Source organism: Ciconia boyciana, chromosome 8 (genome assembly GCF_034638445.1).
Source record: "Ciconia boyciana chromosome 8, ASM3463844v1, whole genome shotgun sequence".
Classification (NCBI taxonomy): Eukaryota; Metazoa; Chordata; class Aves; order Ciconiiformes; family Ciconiidae; genus Ciconia; species Ciconia boyciana.
The window spans coordinates 23,725,844-23,749,191 of NC_132941.1; the positions used below are offsets into that span (position 1 = coordinate 23,725,844).

General features: G+C 40.1%; 1 protein-coding gene across 13 annotated transcripts in view; it reads left to right on the plus strand.

The window, feature by feature from the left end:
* Window positions 1-23,348, plus strand: part of MYO9A (myosin IXA) — a 186,491-nt gene that overhangs the window by 81,685 nt on the left and 81,458 nt on the right. For all 13 annotated transcript variants that reach the window (XM_072870641.1, XM_072870640.1, XM_072870639.1 and 10 more), the window contains 2 exons: window positions 546-672; window positions 7,829-7,918. In XM_072870641.1, the coding sequence (XP_072726742.1) occupies window positions 546-672; window positions 7,829-7,918 (217 nt within the window). The remainder of the gene's footprint in view (window positions 1-545; window positions 673-7,828; window positions 7,919-23,348) is intronic.

Below are 23,348 nucleotides of genomic sequence, written 5' to 3' on the forward strand. Positions count from 1 at the left end.
ATAAATTTACTTGAAGTGTAACATCTTTTCTCTGTCTCAGAATGCTTATAAAAGCATTTATGCTTTTTTGTATAAGCTTCCTACGTGGGACTAGATCCAAGAAGGTGATAAATACATGTGCCAGGGGACTGAGAAGGATCACCTGCATGGCTGAGTCCAGTCTCCCCCTTAATTTAGGCAATTGTGTGATAGATATTTAATCTGGATATCTAGATTACTCGAGGATTTCTTTTTTTCTTATAATATGGGATGCCATTTTGTAACTGTGGGTTTGATGCGTTAAATAATTTTCAAGAAAGCTAATGCAAGTTTGGTACTTGACCAAGTGAAAATATTTTTTACATAAGGCGAATTGGATGCTTAATTTGAGCATCATTTTTAGGAAACATTTAGAGATTTAGGACATAAACTGCTTTGGATTGAAAATTAGAGGAATGAATCAAATATGAAGGTGGCACTTGGATGTTTGGGGATGTGGTTTGGTTTTTTCATTAGCTTTAAGAAAAAGCAACTGAGTGAGAATGAGTTCTCTTTATTTTCTTCAGAATTTTCTCTCTCTTGTCGGCAATACTACACCTGGGTAACATCCGTTACAAAAAGAAGACTTACCGTGATGACTCCATCGATATTTGTAACCCTGAAATACTACCTATTGTGTCAGAGCTGCTGGAGGTAAGCCTTCGCTTTCCATCCTGTAATGTTCACACCTAACGAGCCACCTCTGTTTAATAATAGACTTTATTTCCAGTTTCACTGAAGAGTAAGTTCTCTTGTGTTACCATTCATATGGGCTGTTCATGTTTGCCAGTGAAAAGTTCTAAAGATTTTTTTAATGAGGTTCTTAATGTAGGATTTTTTCCCCTACTCTTCAGCTTCAGGTTTAATTGACTGAAAATACAGTTTCTGTGATTAAAATCTGAAAGATCGCAAACCAGTTCCGGATGGATAGCAAACCTGCCATTCAATACAGTAATTTCTTCAATTGTCAACCATCAGCTCCCTCACCAAAATTACCTGATGATCCTGAAACCTGTTCCAATGTTTGTATAAGAAACTGAAGGAACTGTAAGATCTTGTGGTTCAGGTGGTGGCTGTAGGAGATGCTGAGCTCGCTTGCCATATGTTACTGTCTGTTGTTAACTCTGCCAGCATCCACAAAGGCTGTATTAGAGATGCTGGAGGGTGCATCTCATCCCTTTAGTACCTGTTTATGGATCTGTTATCCATGCATTTATCTAGTTCTTTTATGAACCTCTTGATACTATCTGCTGTTTAAGACTCTTTACCGAAAGCACTTTGTCCTCTGTGCTGGTATCATTTGGGAAGGGTTTGTAGGTCTCAGCCCAGATGGCCCAGGGCCATATCCAGTTCTATAAATCAGTGCAAAAGCACTAAGTAGGTGCTCTCCTAACTCTCTTAGCAGAGCTGCTCTGTTGGCCCAAGCAGGTTATGAAGTTGTGGCATTACTTGTTCATGAGAAAAGTCTTCATTTCAATGAGCCAACTTTGCTGCTTGCCTTACCTCTTGAGATCAAAACCTCTTGACATGGATATAGATGGCCAGAAGCTCTACTTGCTGTCTCACTTCTTGAAATGCTCTAAACCACTTGTAACTCCAAAGGATACTGAAATGTTATACTTGCCGTTGGTCAAAACAACTATTATCTTTATCCCTTCATACTTGCTTGAAGGTTAATTTTTGCTAATTTTATTGTAGCATCAGAAGATAACTCATCATTTCATGTACATGTGATGCTATTCCCGTTCCTTCCCTTAAACAATGGTTGTGCTATCTCACTACCTAAAGAACTTGGGAATTGGCTCTCACAGATTTTCATAGCACTTCATTAATGCTTTGAATTTAGGGAGGGGAAAGCTTCTGTGAAATACAGGTGTAAGCAGCTGGATGCTCTTTGCATCTTGGCTTTGGAAATAGCAGGAATAAACAGAAGGAAAATAGGAGTTTGGAGGAGAATGTTGTTGGTCTTACCCTGTTAAAAATGGCCATAGCGAGAGAGCCAAGTCATTTAAGAAGTAATCGTTTTTTTAAAAAGCTTTGAATAAGAGAGTGACTTAGATATCGGAAAAAGTTCCAGGCTTTGGGTCTTTGCACTGTCTTTCTTCTGCAAACAAACTGCTGCAACATCTGCATGCTGCAAGTTATTGGGTAATTTTTTACACAGGTTGAGCCATATAGATCCAACAGTGGCTTAGTGCCATGGTGTGGTACAGCACAGGGCATGGATACCATGCTCACTTGCAGATAGTGTCAACGATAGGTTAAAAAAAAAACAACATATATATACATATACACATTTAACTTCACCATTTTGGAAAAGCACTAGAATCTGGCATAGCTGAGCAAAGTGATAGATTTCTGTTCATCTTAGTAATTCTTTTGCAAGCTAAATGACTGTATACAGCATAAAATGTTTGTTAATTAGATCAGGATGATGCAGATCTCGGGTATGATCTTGTGAAATACATTGCTGGGTTTGGGTAAGTGTTGTTGCTTGTCCTTAAAGTTGCATTTCTATGGTAATTTATCGATGGAATTGGAGACATTGGTTGCCTCCAAGTGTAAAGTTTCTAATAGACCCACTCCCCAATCAGCTGAAATAAAGCCAATAATCTCATTTTCAGAAGAGGCTTGGTTTCTCTTTCTGAAATGCTGAACTTTTGCAGACCTGAATAGATCTTTTGTCATTCTTATTCAGTTTTGACCAAAAGGAGGACTAAAGGGTTTAAACAGATGAAACATCATCACAAAGAGCATCCATTGCACTTTATTTGTTAGTTAGCTATTTACAACTCTCCAAATTAAGTGTAGTGAATTCTTCTCATCCAGAGACCAAAAATATTGGTTGAAATATTTGACACTGTATTTTGTCTCATTTGGGTAATTTATTACTTTTTTTTTGTGATCACTGAAGAGTATACAGTTTTGCTTTTCACACCATTGTTGCTGAAAATATTAATTAGCTTGAAAAAGTTATTAATCCCCTTTCTAGATCTGGCATTACTCACTTAGACTGAAAAATAGTCTCAGAATAAAAATAATATTAGTTGACAAATAGTTTAACTTCTTTTCATACAGCCGCTGGGTGCTTGGCAGGACAGTCTTGAGCATAGCAAAATGATGCAAGAAACCAGCTCTGCTGTGATCTGATACTTGCAGGCAAAGATTTGGGGAGTGTTTTGGTTTGTTTTTTTTTCCTTAAATGACTCGCTGGATTTGTTCAGTCAAGGATTTGACATGGAAAAGAAGAAAAAAATCCAACTGGACTTGGTGGAAAGGCTCTGGAGAAGCAGGAACTGAATCGGCCATCTCTGAGACCAGCCAGGAAGAGGGGATGCAGAGGTCCTCCTGCGTAGCACTGATGGGGCAGTAGCCTTCATGGGGAGGAGAGAACCAAACAGCCTTGTTGAAATGAAAAACTGAGGCAAAGCTAAGGTGTTTTCCCCCGCTGAAGGAAAGTCTGGCCCAAATTATCATGAGCTTAGCTGGTTTACATTGGAGCCTCTGAGCCTCTAAGGACAACTGGGGGGATTCCCCTGCTGCAGCAGTTAATGCAACAACACTGAACAACTGTCCTTCCTCTGTATAATAAGTTTTGTGTCCCTTTAAAATGAAGCTAATGTGCAGATTTTTTGAAAGAATCTTGGAGGAGATTATGATCTGCAATGGATTTGGTTTTTCTTAGATACCAGCAACCCCATCCAATATGTCTTTGGCTTATTAAAACATTCAGACAAGCATTTGTTGAAAAAGCAAACTGCAATATAGGATTTTGGCCAGACTCTGCAGATCATTGTTTCATTTACAGTAAGACCCTGATTCCCTTTTTTTTTTTTTTAAGAATAGACATAGCGTGTGGATTATGTGAGGCTTTTGGCAGGTTTTTCACAGCCTTTGTTTAAACTTTGCTGAAATACCGTGTGTAGTGTGATGTCAAGGCTGCCTGATGGATCGAGCAGACTTTGAGTCCTGTGCAAGCACTACAAATATCACGGGTCCTCTGAAGAAATCATAGAGGATTGTGCAAAACTGGGGAAAACTTTTGTGTTTCTGGGGAAAAGCCAGGAAAGGCTCATTTGTGGGCTTATTAGCAAAAGCAATCTATTAGAAATTACCTAGTGTCTGTTGACCTTGAGAGACTTTTTTTTTTTCCATTAAAAGAGCAGGAACATTTTAATTGTGTGCATTTACTAATACTGGAAATTATTTCTGTGGATGGAGCATTGAGTAAGGAAGGCAAATTCTGTCTTTGCTCAGTGGAGCAGTTTTATATTCAGTTTTTAGGCTTAGGTAACCAGCCTCAATGCAAATAAAGGTAAAGATAAGTTATCAAGTGTCCTAAATTAGTTTTGCCAGATCTCTTTTTGCATTGATGATGTTAGGTTTTGGAACTAATGGCTACCTCCATGGGAGATTTTTGCACTCAAGTGCTTTTTCTACTAAAAAATTGTCTTCAGCTTCCCAGAGGGATCCCACAGATATTGTGCTTCTCATGTGATAAACATCTTGGAAAGTAATTGGGGAGCAAAAGGGAGGTGGGGATTACGAGGCAGCCAGTGCTTGCATCCAGCCTTCTCTTCTGGATCCATTTTCCAGACAAAGTTTTGGGGATCATAGAATCATAGAAAGGTTTGGGTTGGAAGGGACCTCCAAAGTTCATCTAGTCCAACTCCCCTGCAATGAGCAGGGACATCTTCATCGGAAGCAAAGCTCTGAGCCAGAACTCAAGTCAGATAACTTTCTGGTGGTTTGAAAGGAAGTCTGAAGAAAAGATTCAGATCTTTTTCCAGAAGAACTGATAGAAATCTGAATTTATTTTCTGTTAATCCACACCAGGCAGCTTTTGAACGAGTGCTCAACACTGTAATCCCTTTCTCAAATATGGGAGGAGAGACAAAAAGCGATGTTTTCTTGCTCTCAAGTTGGAAATGGTTCATTTTTCTTCAGCTGCTATAACATAATACCCCAGCATTACTGGAGAAGCAATCTCCGCCTGCCTTGGCTCCAGCCCAGTACTTGTGGGAGCCCGCTGGCTGTCTGCTCCCTGCCGCACTCCGCTGACGTTTATAGCCGTGGCAGCGTTGCTGGTTATCCTTCACTGGGTTTTAGAGCTCTAGTCATCCAGCCCTCTCAGCATTGGTTCGACTTACATGTGGCAGTGAAGTCTAAAATCTGTGTCTTGTCCCTGTAATTAAGGTATAAACTTCTATGGGCCTTGTAGTTTTTTTTAAGAGGGAAAGCAGGACTTGCCCTTTAGCACCAGAAAGCAAAAATGCATTAAACATAACTTAGAAGTGTAACTCCCAGGGCACAAAATAAAGAAATAAGTTGTGTTCTCTTCTTTGCTGATCTGCTAGGGTGGTTTTTGTCTCTGTTTTAGTGTATCATTCTTACTGGAAGAGGAAGCATAGGATGTATGCAATGGGGAAGCTGCAAGTATCTCCATGCACCAGGCATCCTTAGTCATTGGCATGCGCCGAGTTTATCTTTAGAAAGCTCCTATAGCTCCTCGTTGGCATCAGGAGTCAGCTACCTTCAAGCTGTGACCTTAAATGAAAATTAAGATAGTTTGGCTGTACCCATGGTGTTGGCTCTTGGAGGTGATGAAGCTATCAAGATCAAGGTCCACTGGGTGGTAATTGCAGGCAGACACACAGGGAGATGCAGGGATTACATTCCCATCCTTGCCAAGTGTGTTTTTGTATGAGAAGATGATTCGATGCAATCCCTCCAGGTCAGCTCGCAGCAGGTCTGGAGATGAAGGACCATGACCTGCACATCTGCATGTCTCATCCATCAGGAGAGGAGAGGGAGAAGGAAACCAGGGTGAACATTAGATGGTGAGGGATGGCGTGGGTAGTTGTTTAAACCATTTAAAATCCCTGTGTTTGCTGACAAATCTGGGACTTGGAAGCATTTAGGTTGTTTAGGAATATTACACTGGGCTGTTTTGATTCGTAACCATCTGATACTCCTCTGCCTTGTTGCCTTTGATAATTAAAAAAAGCCAGTGTGCTGGCTGCAGGTTTGCAGTATCCCTGAAGTGGGATAATGGATGGTGTAAAACTCACTTTTGTTCCAAGCTGTGCAGTTGAGGGAGGGCAGCCGATGGTCCCGCAGTCGTAAGCTGCTGGAAAAGTGTCTGCATTGCGCCTGCACAGCCGAAATCTAAAAACTCACCATTTTGCTGAATGTAGAGGAATAGAAACCAAATGTGAAAACTTGCTGTGGATTTCCAGATGAACCAGAAGATTATTCTTTTCTGTTTGATTTTTAAAGGTAAAATCAGATTGTAGGAACTGGGGGCTCTGGAGTATTACTGAGGACTAATGAAATGAACCTCAAGGTGTTGACGTTTGATTTCCAATGACATGGACCTTGCTGGTAGATGAAGGTCATGTACGGGTGACTCGATGTTTTCTGCTTTCCACACCACAGCAACAAGTTCTTGTTAGTGGCTGTTGCAGGAAAAGTTAGTTATGTAAAAATGCACTGGAGTTTATCAGGGAGACTCCCATGACAGTATTTTTGGTAGAACGTAGTTTTTTGTACAGAACAGCATCATTATTGTGATGGTTGGTGAGATTCCTTAAGTTTCACTGTCTTGTTTGCATTGCCCTTCATACTAATTACTGGATTAACCAGTAAGTTGAAGTACATAAACCACTAAGTTTCCCATCATCCGTATCAAGTCATAAATGGTTTACCTGGGATAAAAATGTGGCCTTGGATGGCTTCAGAAATGTGGATTTGGTGCTTTTAGTCTTCATCAGAGATGTTCTGAGCAGGTCTGGTGTGTGCAAGGAGTCCTTCAGTTAGGATAAGCAGCTTGTATAGACTTCAGTGCAGCTTCTCAGGCAACAACATCTTCATATCAATCCATAGCTACTAACTCTGGGCTCAGAGATTTTCACCCAGACGAACAATTTCTCTTTTGATGTGGAAATTTAGCAAAGAGGAGTCAATGACTCAAAAATATTTAGGTCTAATTTATGTATAAGCGTATCACCATCTATTCTGGTAGAGAGGGCACACTTCTGAATTTCTCCAGGGGATACCAAAATAAGAGGGACTTGAAACTGGTCAGAAAAGAGGCTTTCTCCCAACAATTTGTGGGAGGTACCGCTTAATTTCTCGGCACCGTTTACCTATTTGCCGAAGTGTCTGTGTTTACACAACAGATTTTTTTCCTGCAAAATGGTTTCTGTTACAGCTGATTAGAGATTGTCACCTTGCTGGGAACTGGCGTCTTTAGGGAGTAAATATCAGGTGCAAATAGCAGAGTAAATTTCAGGTGCTTTTCAAAAGGTTTCTTCCTCTTTCTAATTCCTCCCCACCCTGAAAAACACCGAAAAACCCTTCCACTTGGATATCTCTTGAACTGATGACACTATTTTGCTTATTTGTAGAGTGATTTGTATGATGTCATCTTGACAACACTAGAAAGTTGACTTATATTGCCAACAAAAACTGTGGGAGGGAGGACCTGCACCAGGAATGAAGGAAGCCAATGGGAAATTGCTAGAAATGTGATGACTGAATGTGGAAAGTCAGGTTCCCTTGAATACCATGGTGTCTGATTTCTGATGCTGGATTTATGTGCTGAGTTGTCTCCTTCCAATGGCTAGCTTGTTCTTATGCATTGAACATCAATTCTGCAAGGGCTGGCAAAAGTGTTTTAAATTTTTTAAAAAATTTAATTTATAAATTTTAAATTTATGAAAATGTTTACACTTATAAAATTTATTTTTAAGAAAAAATTAAAAAAATATTCCTAGAATAATCATTAATGTCCAGATTTTTGTTTTAGGTGAAAGAAGAGATGCTGTTCGAGGCCCTGGTTACCAGAAAGACAGTGACAGTAGGAGAGAAGCTGATCTTACCGTACAAACTAGCAGAGGTCTGTACATGATGCTTATTATTAAAAGGGCAGTTCTTGGGATGGTTTTCAATGCTTTGAGATGTACACTCAGCTCTGGTAGAGTTTCTTTCAGTTTTTATTTATTTACATAAAAATAATGTAGGAGAAGCTAATGTGTATGAGTCTAGAAGATTATTGACTTTGCCTTCTACACTGTTCCTGGAAAGCAGGTTTGCACTTTATTCTGTGATAGTCTTTAACTGTTTTAATGACTTACCGTTGTGTAAGTGTTCTCCAAAGCAGAATTGTGCATTGCTGAATGTATATGATACAAGTAGTAGTCTTCATATGTTGTTCCTTAAACTGTAACACTGATTCATCCCACCGCAGAGTGGTGACCTAAGACCGCCAGGAAATTTTTGGTGGGGTCCTAAGTGCCTACGTTAGTCATGGTTCTTGTATGGGAGGAGCTGGAGATCCTCTGTAGAAGATTCCCATTATCTTTTCTTCAGACCTCTCACAAACTGGGTCCTTGCGTGATGCTTTGGAGCAGCCACAACTCCATCAGCCACTCTCAAACTTGAGTGTAGTCTGTGCCACTGCTAACCATGGAGGTGGCACTGCATGAAACATTTAACTTCTCTATTATGGTCTGTCTCAGGATTACAATGTCAGCAAACATGTTTTTTTCTAAATATATGGTTTCCAGGAATTTTGAATTATATTCTGTGGCCAGTAAACAGAAACACTGCTGTTTTCTTCTTATATTCTCCAAAGTATATAAACTCTATACTGCTGCAATACTTGTTTTGGCTATTTCTGCATCTAGCATTCTTGTATCTCCCCTCCAGTTTAAGAACATTGAGCATGACATCACGTTACGCTCAGTCCCTTGGTTCCCCCTTGTTGTCATATGGTTGTATGAGAATTTGCAACATCTTGAGTAATGTCTCTGAGAGCAGTCTGTTGTGTTGCAAATATGTAAGCACGATGTGTTGTCATTAGGGTCAGCTGTAGATATTTTTATCCCTTTTTTCCAGGGGGAAAAAAAAAAATCTTTTCTCCCCTTTTGAGGCTGTATGTTTAAGCTCAGTAACTGTTACTGAGCTTTAATCTTTAAAAGTTGTGTTGCCTTTGTGCAAGGCTGGAATCTTCCCTAACAATGGGCACACAAATGCTCTTACTGTGTTTTTGTGATGGACGTACAATGGATGTGGTATTTGTACTTTTTTCCTGCGTCTTGGGCACAGACTTAAATTGCTAGACAAGTTTAAAATGTAACTATAACTACTCTTCTGCTGGAGGTTACTTCCCAACAGCTGTGATGATGGAACAACGTGCAGCAATGTGCCTTCAGCCACCTCGCTGCAAAACTTGGCAGGTTGGATTAAACTGTTTCTTCTAATATTTTGACCTGGGCCAGCAGGTTTTGTATTGAAACAGCTTGAAACAGTATCACCTAGATGTTCCTTCTGTTGAGATCAGAGAGCCCCTCTTGCTATGTAAAATGGCTGAGCATGAATTTCTCAAGTGCTTTCCAAAATGTTTTTGGTGATGTCTCTGCTCACGAATCTCAGGTATTCACTTAGAAAGGTTTTTCACCAATATCTAGTCCAAGAAATGAAAGATCAGGGTGTGGTGATTGTGATGACTGTGTGGGAAGACAAAGGAGCACAAGGCTCTAGTGGGAAAGGTTGATGTAATATCCATGACGAAATCATTTTGTAAGAAGCCATGAATTGCATTAAGAAAAGATAGGCACCACCTGATCTTTTTATTCACTGTCCTTACAACATTAGCATTCTGACCACCAAATTTTAACTGACAGTGACCTCTCTCTGGTAGCAGGTTCACGACCGACTTGCTCATGCTTGACATACTAGAGCAGAATTTGAGATGCTCTAACTGGAACCTCATCATTATAAGAGGTATTCTCCTGGTCTTCCTCTGGCTAGGGGAGTAGGAGAGGTGACTTAGATTCAGATGCATCTGAATCAGGAAGGAAGAGTAGGATTCATTTGACATTTTGGGACTTTACAAAGAATACTGATGTCTGATAATCCCACTCATGACTAATTGGACTGTTGGCACTGTTGGGAACCAATGGGCTGGTTGTTGTTATTGTATGTTTTACAAAAGAGCATTATAGTTGGCTCAAATGGATGGAGTGATTGAGGTTTTGAGGATTTTCAGACGTGACTGTCCCACCACTCCTATAACTCATAAGCAGCTGCCTTTCCTGATAGACTGATGATGTATGTAGCAGCTACTTTATTTTTCACATGCTGAAATGCTTGGTGTGTTTTGCATAGCTTGTTGATACACAAAGTTTCAGAGGAGTTTGTCTGGAAAAGACTGTACTGCAGTGACTCTCAAAAAAGGATTGTAAAAATGTCAGTTTGGCATGTGCTTGCTTTTTTACACCATCAAGAGCAGCAGCTTGGATCTACCAAGTGCCTTCCAAGGCTTTGAACAATTTTATATAGGCAGCCTGCACAGTGCAGCAGTTATTAAAAGATGAGCAAAAACTTGGCAAAAGAAGGAACTGTAAGAAATTTTATTTGGTTCTGAAACCTGTTGTCTAAACCGTGAGTGGAAATAGTAAATTATTGGGCTGTATGGGTGAAACAGGAGTAAGTAGTGTTGGGCTTCTGCCTCCAAGATCACTGATGAGATTGCTCAGGATAGCAGGAGAGTTTGTTGTTGAGGAGACTGTGTGTCTCCTGATGGAGCCATTGGCTCTATAGATGAGGCACTTACAGACCTGGGTTTCTTGGTTGTCTTCTACCTCTTTATGGATTTTGGGTTATTAGTGAGGAGTTAGAAGTATAGAGGTTTAATGTGAAATAAACATTCTTATGTAAAAAGCCTTGAGATCTTACGTTTGGGATGAGTTCTTCAGCTTTAATGAGTTTCCTACGTGCATCTACTCCATACTAAAGAGACACATACCGTATTCAGTACAGGTGGTTGTACTTGCCCATAGGGATTCAGTTGTTTCACTTTCTGTGCTCCTCACAGGGATTGATATTTGCTGATCCCTTTCATCAGACAGTGTTGGGATATATGTGGATGACAACTTGATGTAGAAATACTTTCCATGAAATGGCTAATGCTAATATGATCATTCTGTGATCACAGCCTGACTCTTGTGAGATCTGTAACCTCAGGGTCCTGCTGTGACAATTGTCACCCCCCCTTAATAGTCTTGAATAGGCAGAGGAGACACAGGTGGCCTGGAGTAATCCTTTCCTTCAGAGCTTTGGAGGCATCAGAGCTGAGATTGGACTTTATTATACCAAGTCAAGCCTTTTCCATTTTCCTGAGCTGTAGCCCAACAAGCACATGGAGAGGATGCCTCTGTTGGATTTGCAGGGATACCACATTTCTCTCCATCTGCATGCATGCTTGCTCGCTGCATTGTTGTTGTACACTGATTAGAAATACTGTCCTGTGGTTTGGGGCTTTTTTTTTTTTTTAAACAGTGGTTTCAGCACTTGGCGGCAACTTGTTTGAAACATCCTTCTTCATGACAGTTATAAATGTATATCAGGCTCTCTTCCTGGGTTTGTTCTGTTCATCTTTGCAGTAATTTATGTAAAACTAGATATTTTATTCTGACACATTTTGATGCTTGGGTAAAAGGCACTGCAAAATGTCCTTGTGGGGACAACTTGGAGACGGACATCCCAGCAGCCCGAAGCCTACAGTGTTGAAGGAGACAGCTGCAATTAGCAACTGTCTCCTCTCTGTTCATATTGTCCTTCTTTACTTATGACTTTTCTTGATGCCTTTGCCCCCATGAGTTGCATGCCAGTTTTAAGTTAGGCAGAAATGTTGACTTTGTCAACTCTGTGTTTATTTTAATAACTCAAGACTTTGAGTCTTGCCTGCATAAAACTGTTCTGCTGGATGACCTTGGAGCATCTAAATCAGGTTAACAGGTTAAAATGTTATATTGAAGTCCAATAAGAAGGTAGGACTCTCCAACAAAGCAAAAGCACTCCCTCCTGCATACCAGCAGTTGCCAGTGCCGCCATCTTCAGCTGAGCAAGTTCTTCCCAGCACGTACAGATTTCTTTTTACTTTATTTCACCCAGGAGGGTACAAGATATGTGATAGCAGCAGCTGCTCGAGCAGGGTCGTAGCCGGGAACAGATAAACTGTTGTGAACTGAGCTCCTATTTCAAGGTGCGTTCTGTTGTTTCTTGGTGTGTAGTCAGTGCCTGTCCTCAGGGTATTACAAGGATTATGGAATGAGAATGTGGTTCTTAGGAAGACCCTGCAAAGCGTAATGTGCCATCAGGTTTTTCTGATCATTTGGTAAATCATGGTGTATTGTTAAGAGGTTGTGTCTGACCATGGTATTAACATTTGATTATGGCCCCGTGTCGCTGGAGCTACTGGTATTTCTGAAATTAAGGAGAAGTAGTCAAGGAGAGACCTGGTTTTGAAGGTAAAAATCAACACTGCTTTGTAGTTGCAACCTCTCCTTGCTGTGGTACTGATGGCAAATGTGGACTTGATTGTAGACCCCATGCATCTGCAGCCCTGTGGGGAGAGCTGCCTGTCTGCTCTCGGTCTGCATCTCCAGTGCTTGTCGAAATTTAAATGAGCAAGGACACCGCATCCATAAATAATGCTTATATTTACCTCTGGCAGCTGCCTCTTATCTTCAGAGCCACGCTGGCTTGTCTGCCGCAGAGCTGCCTCCTGGAACCATTCATTTTTCTTTTTATAGTAGCTGGATGGTATTTTAATGCAGTGTTTGAAACAACTGCGTAATTTAGTCTAACGCTAAGGTTTAGAAGCTTTACACTGTAGATAAACTTAGAAAAAAGGCTGCACGGACGTGAAAGGTTGCAGTTGTGTTCAGAGGTCTTGGTTCATTGTCCAAAACAGCTGCCAATATCTTTATCAGGAGCAATATGGTGTATTAATGGAGCTAGCAGCAGTTAATGGATTTCCAGAGAAATCACAGTGTATCCGTGCAGAGTGAGGGCAGTATTTGGTAACAGTGAGCTGGCCAAGTCCACTTCATTTAGCAAATAAAATACAGTGGTAAGGACCCTTCAAAAAGAGGAGATTTGACTATGAGAGCAAGAGAGCCATCAGTGGTGTCTGGGATGATTAGAGTATTTTGATTCAGGTCTGTCTAGAACATTGGGCATCTCTCTGCAGCCACAGTAGTATTCTTCCTAATAAGGTAAAATATAGCAGACACATAGATGAAATAGGGAAAAATGGGATTTTAATGGTAGCAGAATAATAATGCATGCTGAGGGTGGTTGTTGTCCTTACCCAAGTGCCTCTCAACTCCAGAGTCTGGGCATTTTTTTCATATATTATGTGCATTTTTGCAGTCCTCCTACTGAGTTAGGAAAGTTTCATATATCACAATTCAGGTGTTTAAAAGAAAAAAAACAGGCGTGCTAAATATTAAGTGACTTGACTGATGTTTGGTAGGAAACATGCAGCCGATGCAGGAGCAGAGCACTTTAATCAAATATTTGTGGAGAACTTGGGGGTTGTTAAGTCTTTATCTTGATCCTGCTTGTAATCTGAGCATCATCTTAAGCTTAGTCTGTGCAAGGAACTGCCCTTCTGAGCCACATCTGTCTTCCTGCTTCTATCTAAATAAGTCAAAGAATTCAGGTTTTTTCTATCTCTTCCATCAGGCTTACTGCAAGACTCCAAGACCATTAGTTTATGCCTTGACTAATACAGTCATATGCCTCTCTCAAATCCATTCAGCATCTTGACTGGTGGTTCTCACTCCCCCTTTTCATTGAGGGGCCCTGTGTCTGAGCTCCTCAACCATCCCCACCTTGTTTCCATCCCATTTGTTCTGCTTATCAGGCTGGCATCTGTCACCTGCTTCTCTGTTTTTCACCAGTCTCTGTGTTTTTTTCCATGCTCTTCATCAGATGAGGAAAAACTCATTATCAAAGTAAATACATCTGTTAGTGAATCCTCTTTTACATCCCTCCAGAAAACAGATTTTCCATGATGCTTTCAATTCATTTAGTTCTGTTGGTATTTGTTAAGCAAATGACTTTGCAGAAAGCCTTTGTTTTAACAGATCTTTACAATTTTCAGCCATTTGTGACCAGGGATGTTTTATCCCTAAGGGTTAGTTAATGAATTAATTCACACTTTCAGAAGAAGTCTGATGTGAAATTGTCCAACAGAAGAGAAATAAAAGATGTGAGACAACTTCTTGGGCAACAAATGAACTGATTCTTCTCTTCCTTTAATTTTGGAAAGCTGTTAGGAGCTGGTTGTTTGATGTGATGAGTGTCACCATAAATATGTCTTGTATTTAACTTAATGTGTATTCATAATTGTAAGTGAAAAATAGCTGTCTTAAAAACCAGAGGAACTGAAAGGGACTGAGTTGTATGTCCAGGGAGGTCCCTGCAAGGAAATGTTGTGGAGCAGAAAAAAAAAAGGCATGTTATTTCCTGCCCCTTTGGCACTCTTCTATACTGTGATAGCAAGACCTGGGATGCAAAGGTTTTTGTGGGTTTTGTTTTTTTTTTTTTTAAGTCTCTCTGCACTGCCCTAAGCATTCCTAGTTCTTGGGGTCTGCTAAAACTCTATGTAATGCCAAGATATTTTGAAAATTTTTATTTGCAAGCTTTTATAGGATATAATGTGCCATCATATCTTTGCTTAAATGGCTATATGCTATTTAGCAAATCAGTGTTGCATGCAGGTGGTTACGTGGCCATGGAGGGACACCATCAACCTGTCTGTGATGGTGTGCAGAGCACCCAAATTGCAAATGAATCTGTGAAATGCTTTTTATTCTGCATAAATACGTGCAGCTATAGGTCCATGTGAAATCAGCTAATGATTAGTTAGAAAAGCACTTATGCAGTTCACATCATACTTGCTAATCAAAATATTCAGTCTCCTGAAAATCTGCTATATGCAGAAAAAAGCAGAGGGTAATAAGCATTGAACCATGTTTTTAGTGTGACAGTATCTGTCTGCCTTTGCCAAGGGCTGTGCAGCCTTGATCCATTCTTTCATTGTCTCAGATCTTCGTCATCCCTGGGTCTGTGCTGACTCAATTAGCTAACCTAGAGAAAGTCCTTGGAGCGGAAGGAGAGTTTGGTTTGTGTCCTTTTGCTAAGTTCAGTATAAGTCTAGTAAACACCAGTGTTGCGCTGTGTGGAGAAAGGGCGAGAGGAGGGAACCTTTGCCCAGGAGCAGTGGGGCAGGCACATCTCTCCCTTCTGGTGGCACGAAGCCATTAGATATTTTTTTCTCATGTCATAAAGTGTCACCTCACCCTGACTTTCTTTACCTGGGATAAATTTCTTGCTGATGGATACAAGACACTCAGAATGTTCATGAATAACCATCACAAGATGGTTATTTCAGATGATAAACCGTGCTGCATTAGTGGGTTGAGCTTGGGGAGAACATTTAATTTTCACCATGGTAACAGTTAATTGGCAAAGACACAAGATAGACAAGCCTTGCGGAGAAGACCTTAACAAGGGGGGAAAAAAGTATTTCATTATGGCAAAGAGCTGAGAAATGTTTCCATTAGCTTATGTACTAGTAGTGGTACTGTCTAATGCCTTTTTCAGACCATTATAAAGAGAAAAGAAATGGAGTTCCAGGGCCAAAAGGCATAACATTACCTAAGATGTTAAAAAACAACAACAACAACAAACCAAACAACAAAGGAACAGATCATAGTTGCAACTAATCATTAGCATTTAACTGACTGAGACTATTAGAGGAGAAAAAGTGGGAAGCAGACAAAATAATTAATAGCATGAAGAAAGTGAAATGAAAATTCTCAGTCCTGAAGTGTGAGGACAGGGATACTTAATGGAATAGAAAGTAGCAAAACTGCTGGAAGCACCTTCTTATACCAAACCTCATTAGCTTAGGAGACTCATCATCACCACAGGTTATTAGCATCAGGAGCTTAGCAGGGTTCCTTTGAAGACCTGGTATGTTGATTAGTGTATTCAGAATTAACAGAAAAATATTAGTAGAATAAAACTGAAACCCCACAAAGCTTTTAAAAGCCAAGCAAGCGTCTCTCCTTCAGGACATGAGGGCAACCTGTCAGTGTAGAGCTTCAAAAGAAACTTTTTGATGGGATTAGGTTTCTCATTTTTCCCTTCAAAATGCAAAGAACAGCTGTGCTTGGTGACAGAATATGGATTAGATGAGACTAGTGGTTTTATCGGACTGGTGTCCTGCATGTATGCAGCATCCTTCCTTTATTAGGAAGACCAAGTCAATCAACATTGGGTTTTGGTTTTTTTTTTTTAACCTGTTTCAGTGTTTGTTTGGTTTTTTTCACATGATGATATGATTGTATGCCCTAACATTTCCACGAAGCAGTGCATGGGATTTGATGCTGAGATCTGGCTGAATAGAGTTCGTGTCTGCGAGGATCTCCCAAACCTGCAGAACTTCATGGTTGACAACGTACATCTGAACATCCTGGGAACCCAGTGCTCATGTGAGAGGTGTTATGTTTACTCTTCTGCTCTGTGCTACCATGGAAATTCTTGTGTGTTAGCTGTGTTCATACTATTTATTTGGCACTATTTATTTGGAAAAAAAAAGGAAGACTCAGATTTCAAGATCTCTGAGCAAAGTCCAAAATAAGGACTTTAAGAAGGGAAATGCTGACTTTCCATGGAGTGCTCTGCCCATAATCAACCGCCCCACTCCAACTGCCCTTTCTGTCATCACATCCATTCTTGACTCTTTAAAGGCTTCTTTTAATTACATCTGGTTACTGAAAAGACGCTTTAATTTCACGGAGTTGTTACTTAAATTTAGGCTAAGCTTGTGTGAAAAGTTTTATAAGAATGGAAATGAACCATTCCTGGATGAGCAAGTCAGGTCTTCCCATGCAGGATTTAATTTTGGTGCAGTTGCTTGGAATATGGGATTTTTCTATATAATTTCAATCTGAATAAATTTAGATTGGTTTCTTCTCAGCCTAAGGCTGTTTATCAACACTTGACATAAGAGATGTAGAAGCACCATGGCTGGACAGGGTCTGTTGCACAGACTTTGCCTCTACAGCTGTAGCAGCCAAGGTGTGACGAGAAATAATTTCTCTTTGAGGAAGCTTGCCAAAAAAAAAGGAGCCTGTAGTGAAGCTGATGATACACTGGCAGAACAAGTTTTTCTATGATAGTGTCATCTGCTTGGGAAGAGCCAACAGAAAGGCAGGATTTGACTTATAAAAGCTGAAGTGCTATTTTTCGCGATGCATTGGACTTCACAGTAGGAATGCTGGTACATTGTGCCTGTAAAGTGCTGAGTAAATTTCCCTAAACATAGCCTACAGTTTCCTCCTCAGGTCAGGTCACACATCTACTTCTTGTGCCACTAAGTAACCTATTAATTTATTTATGTACTGGTTTCACTGTGAAAACACGGACTGAGTGGGATCTCAGTTCATGCTTTAGATAGAACAGACTCTGGATGAACATAGGTGGAGGAAAACACTTTTTTGTTTGAAAACCTTTGCCGTCAGCGGACCCTTCAAATTTGGCTGCCTGGTGACTCTGTTCTTCTGTAGCTCTTTGTGGTAGGCTCATGATTATTCTACATGAGCACCTTGCAGTAGGGGTGCTCCATGCCATCCTTTCCTCCACAGAGAGAAGCAAGAACCACAGACTCGTTTTCTGGAAAAGCTTTATTTCAGGAAGAGAAGGGGTTTATTTGTTTCTTTTGATTTGTTACAGATGACATTTTCTAACCACACTGTCCAAATCAGAAGGTTGAAGGCTTTGACTGAAATCTTTTAATGAAGATGACACTTGTAACCACATGGATCCACAGTTGAGACTTTGAGAAAATCGCTAACAAGATTTTTGTTGGTTTAGTTTGGCTTTGACTGTAATGTGGGCGCTTTTTTCTGAAAAGCGTGACCACAGCATATTGCAGATATTCAGCTACGATACGACAATATTATAGATGGGGACTTGCAAAACATCTCTAAAAATAAATAGCAGACAGGCTCTAGTCTGTGATGGGGATGACGGGTATCTGTCCTCTTCCAAGTCCTGCCTACCACCAGCTGAGATACAATAGGTGAGTCCTCAGCACCCACAGATGTTGTTCTCATTTCAGATTTTCCACTTAATTTTCCCTATTAATGTCTGTCTAAGGACAGGAGGATGAGTAAGGAGTGGGAAGGTTCCAGGAGCGTGCTGACGCTTCCCGTGTCATTCCTCAGGATTCATGTTAGCACAGGAATGGCATGAGCCATTTCAGTGGGAACGTATGCAAGATAGGGAGCGGTGTAAGGATGAACATGTTAACCCATGATTAAAAGGGTACAATGACATAAAAAAATTTTTAATATTTTTTTTAAGTTATTAATGACAAAGGTTGCGTTTCTTATTTCCTAGAGTAGCAGGTAAGCTGGTAGCTCTGAAGGACTTTCTTGTCAACCTGATGATATATTGATGCAGGAAGATTGTCTCACTGGACAAATCCATTGATTTGACTTCTCCCATTGTGGCTGGGATTTTTTGGGAAGACTGTCAGCATGGTTTGGGAGAGCCCCTGAAAATACCTCTGAGTAATACAGATTGGCATGTTGGGATGGACCTTTGTCCAAGAAACGTGATTGTGAAGGTACTGGGATACTGGCCCAAGGAAGGTGATCATGAAAGGTACTGAGAAACTGATACAAGAGAAGTGAGAGCACAAGAAGAATTGAAAGATGATGTTTGATATGTAAAGTCGGAAAATAGTACCAAAAAAATCTCTTTGAATCTGAGAACTTTATAACTGGTTTAGTGGAAAAATTCTTCAATGCCTTCTTATTTCAGTGTTGTATTGGGGAATGATTCGGTATTGTATTGTAATGACATTCCAGTCCATTTTTTCTCATTGTAAAATCCACCCATAAGTTCTGGAAAATATCATTGACACTTGCATCTCTTGGATAAAATCCATTGGCAGGACACCCCACTGCCTCCCGGCTCCAGGGTGATAGTGGAAGGTTTCTGCTGGGATGTGGAGCCAAGGCAGGAGCCAGCAGTTGTGGTAGTGCAGGGCTTAGTGTGAGTTTTTGGGGTATGTTTTTTGCAGGTACATTCATAGAAATAAAACATAAAAATGAGCCTTTGCAGGAAAGTTTATAGCATTTTTAAATGAACTTTTTCTTTTTGTAATTAGACACCTCCTGCATTTGTCACTCCTCTTCTTCCAATGATGCTTTTAAAGATTTTTTTCCTCCTCCTTAATCAAACATAAAAATCATAAAAAAAACCTTTTGCAGGCTGGAGTCAGCATGATGCATTAATGATTAGAGTTCTCTTAGGAGAAGAGAAGCAAACACGAGAATGACAGGATTTTAATGTGACACTAAGATAAAATACGAGTATGGAAAATTACATCATACTTATCCAGCCTGAGTATGATATAATACTCTTTGATGCCAGGATAGGGATTAAGCTAGACTCTGATATCGTGCAAGAGCACTTTCCTCTGGGTGTTAAGCCTCTGTTTAAAAAAAAAAAAGTTAAGCCTGCCTGTTTCAGCCTATGTCCCATGACCCAAAGGGGAACCACAAAAGCTGCTTAATGTATCTCCCACCGCAGGACACGGCTGTGAATGTAAACCAGACGCATGATGTATTCGGTAATAAATAGAAAGCAAGCAGAACAGCAGGAAACCATAATTCTCCGTGCGCACATGCGTGTGACTTGGGACCCACTGAATAGGCTGAACCTGATGTGAGATAAGAGTGAGACACTAAAACCTGCATTTGGACAAAAAGAGGGATTTAGACCTCGCCTAATTCCAGCAACTTACCCTTTTGCATCTATTTTTGAAGTCCAGAAACGCCACCAACTTTGGTGGTAAGCCATAGACAGGATGTGATGCACCAGCAGGTTTTGTGTGCAGTGCTACTATACTTCATCGCCATCCTCCTCGTTTTCTGCTCCTTCCCTAATTTAGCTCTGCTTCATAGCTATGTGTCTCTCCCTTCCTTAGGTGTTACCCCATCTCAGAACAGGAGTGACAGACCCAACAAGCCATCCCTTGGCAGTTGTTCTCCTGTCCATACAAGTACAAACCCAAGCTGAAGCCACCTTACATATGTTTTTTTCCCAGCCCTCACGGAGCAGTAACAGCGTTAGAGATAAAAATTGGATTTTAATATCATTTTAGTTCATGCGGTAGCTACTCCTCCGACACTAATGCTCTTATTAGTAGCTGGCACCCCTAAGCCCTATTCAAATAAAATTATTTTTTGAGTCTGTTTTATTTAATAATGCGATTCATGATCGCTGCAGAGATCCTCATCACCTAGATGCCTACATACGTTGTTTTCAATTGACTATGTGTCCAAGACTTACTGAGAACGGAGGATTGGCTTCTATTCCTGTTCATTAGACCCCTTTGAGATACAAATCAAGTGTATTAGGAGAGCTTGAGTTGCTCTTGATTTTCCTTGTTCTAATCTCAGATAAATCATATCCCTAGCAGTGGTATAGCACTTCACACTGGCTAAGCATTGCTAATATATATATTTTTTTAAAGTAGAGATAAATGTGGATTTTTTTTAGAATAGAAACTGATTTTTTTTATCATTTACTCATGCATACAGCGTAATTATTGTTGAGTAGACACTTTGAATCAAATAAGAAGACAAATACATAATTTTCAAATAGGGAAAAAAAAAATCAGGAAAAAATGTATGTCATTCAAACCCACAGAAGTGATTGAAGGAGGGAGGCATCATCAGAAAATATTAGGTAAATACCATGAGCAAAATTCAGTAGGTATTAAAATGTGTTTTTTCCTCTGAGTCATCTTGGAATAAGACATTTGTGTTACAGTAAGTACAAATGTAATTACAAAGTCAAATTTCACCTTAAAGAATTAATTGGGGAAAAATGGGAATGGCTGATAAGGATTTTAAAACAGACATCAAATGATAACAAAAATTAAATCCTGTGTATGATAATAGCTCACTAAATTTTTTTTTTTGGTAGGATATCAGCAGGTTCCCTTTATTTAGTGCCACATCCCTGTGAGCAGAAACACCAGTTGATTTGTTGGTAACGCACTGAAAATTTATTCCACCTATTAAAAGAAAAACAAAAAATGAAAGCCTCTGTAGAGCCACTAAAAATCAGTATATAGATTTGATTTTTGGAGGGATTTCCTGAATAGGAAGAATCCTAGTGCTGCCTCCCCCCCCCCCCCCCCCCCGAATATTTCATTGGAAGCACCTTTCATCCTTGTATAGAAATTATAGGAAGTCTATCAAAGGCCCTAAGGGAGAACAGGATATTTCCTTTCTTCCTGTGTTCATATCTTATTTCCTGAAGAGAAGAAGAATCTCCATTTCATAATATTATACACAAGTAGAAAACGTAAAGTGTTTTGTGGTGTCTGGCTTTACTTAAAGAACTTAACTCCTATCTTTGTGTTTTTCATAAACTCTTGCGAACTTCACACTCAGAAAGAAACATTTCTTGCCATCCTGGAATTATTCTAATTGTTTTTTGTAAGTATTTGATGATACAGGTCTGAAAGGAGAGCATGCATTGCTTGTTTTCTTCCTAGAGGGCAGGAAACACCCGCACATGTGTGTGTTCATGTACGTGTTACAGAAGAGCTGATGGGTCACTAGGAGAGGAAGAATCCGTAGGTAGTTTCTACAACTGTATTGAGATAATTCCTATTTTAACAAATAAATTTTTTGAGACTATTGAAAGTTCTTATTGGGAAGTTTACAAGGAGAGTTGCTTGTAAAGCCATATTTTTTTGGCATGGGTGGGAGTTTTGCATTTGTAGGGAACACAGGAGCTGGCAACGGGTTTATCCAGGAGCAAATAACGTTGATAATGTCCATCATGAGATACACATACACGTGGTCTTCAGAGGCAATGCTGAAAAACTGGAGAAAGGACCAACAAGCCAACACATCATCATCATCTTGGCTAACAACAAGGCAACAAGTCGTCATTGTCTTCTAAGAAGTCTTCTCTTCTAGACCCAATGAATTTTCTGGAGTTGTGCCTGAGAAATGGTATTTAAACATCCTGTTTTCAAGTACTCATAGCTTTTGGAAAATCTGGAGTAGGTGCACTGACCTCACTCTGACGTCTATGTTGTCCCCTAGTGAAAAATTGGGATTTAACAGCATGATGTTAACCGAAAATTGTTGAAGGTGTAATAACTTCATGTTGACCAACTGAAATCATTCAGTGTGTCTTTATAGATGTTTCATAGATTTGCATAATGCTGAAGAAATAGTATAAGGGTTGCACACTGTCACAGTTAATAAACTCTATGGGGTTTTAATCCTCATTAGGGCTTTAATTGGGTTTGGTGCTTACACTTACTTTCCAGTTCTACTTTTAAAGTCCACTTCTCATTAACTGAGTCTGTACTTAGGAACTGGGGTCCAAAAACCCAGCTCTGGGCACATGCACCCTTCATAAGCTGCATTTTTTTTACAATAGTGACCAAAAATAGATTGCTGCTCTCCAGTATATGTGTGTTAAAGGGCATTTTTTCAGTGCAAAATGGTCTTCGGGTTTTTCTGCCTTACTTTTCTGTAGAGGAGCATGTGGTGCTTCCTACGCCTGGGAGGTAGTAGTGATGGAGTGATGCTCAGCATCCCTCCAGAGCAAACTCAGTGGTTGTTAAAATGTAATATTAATTGCTTTTTTGATGAACTGGTCATAGGTGTTGCTGGTACCCAAAAATCCATCACCCGGCCTTCCTGTTCTGTTTGTCTAGGATCAGTCTCTCTTGTCCTTTGCATTAGCAGCGAGGGAAGATGGGCAGATATCTCAATGAGCTAAGATGTTTAAAGTCTTTAGAGGTCTGTAGCTGGCTCTTAAATACCACTTGGGAATAATTTCTTACCTGGAATTGATCAGTGCATCAATATAATGCTCTTCCTAAGTGATAACAAAAGGGATGAGCTTTGCTTTGCTTTGCTTCTGCCTTATTCTAATTTTCTGAGTCTCCATGTTAGGTGATGCACTGCACAGAAATGGTTATTTACACAGGCTTTTTTTAAACAAAATGTTAGTGGAAGTGTTTATGCTGGTTACAAGAGTCCTTTATGCTATGCTTTTGTTTGGGTCAAAAATGTTCTAAGTTGAATGTCAAGAGCTGGTTGCTGTTGCAGATATGGTCTATGGTTGGGTTGGGTTGGTTTGGACAGAGTAATTGGGGAGAGGATCTGGCTTTTGCATTTCAATATCACTCTGGATCTTACTGGAGATAGTGGGGTCTGCTCAAGCCAGAAAATGCTGCTCTTGGCTGTGGAAGTGTTTGATTAAAACCACGTACCTTCCAGCAGTCTCTTGATGGCTTTTTCTTCAGCAGGATCTGTTTGCCTTCTGCTACCTGGCATGTGCAATCACTGGGATGTTCCTGCAATTATGCACGATAAACTGGTGCTCTTTGCCTTTCAAAGCCCTTCAGCATT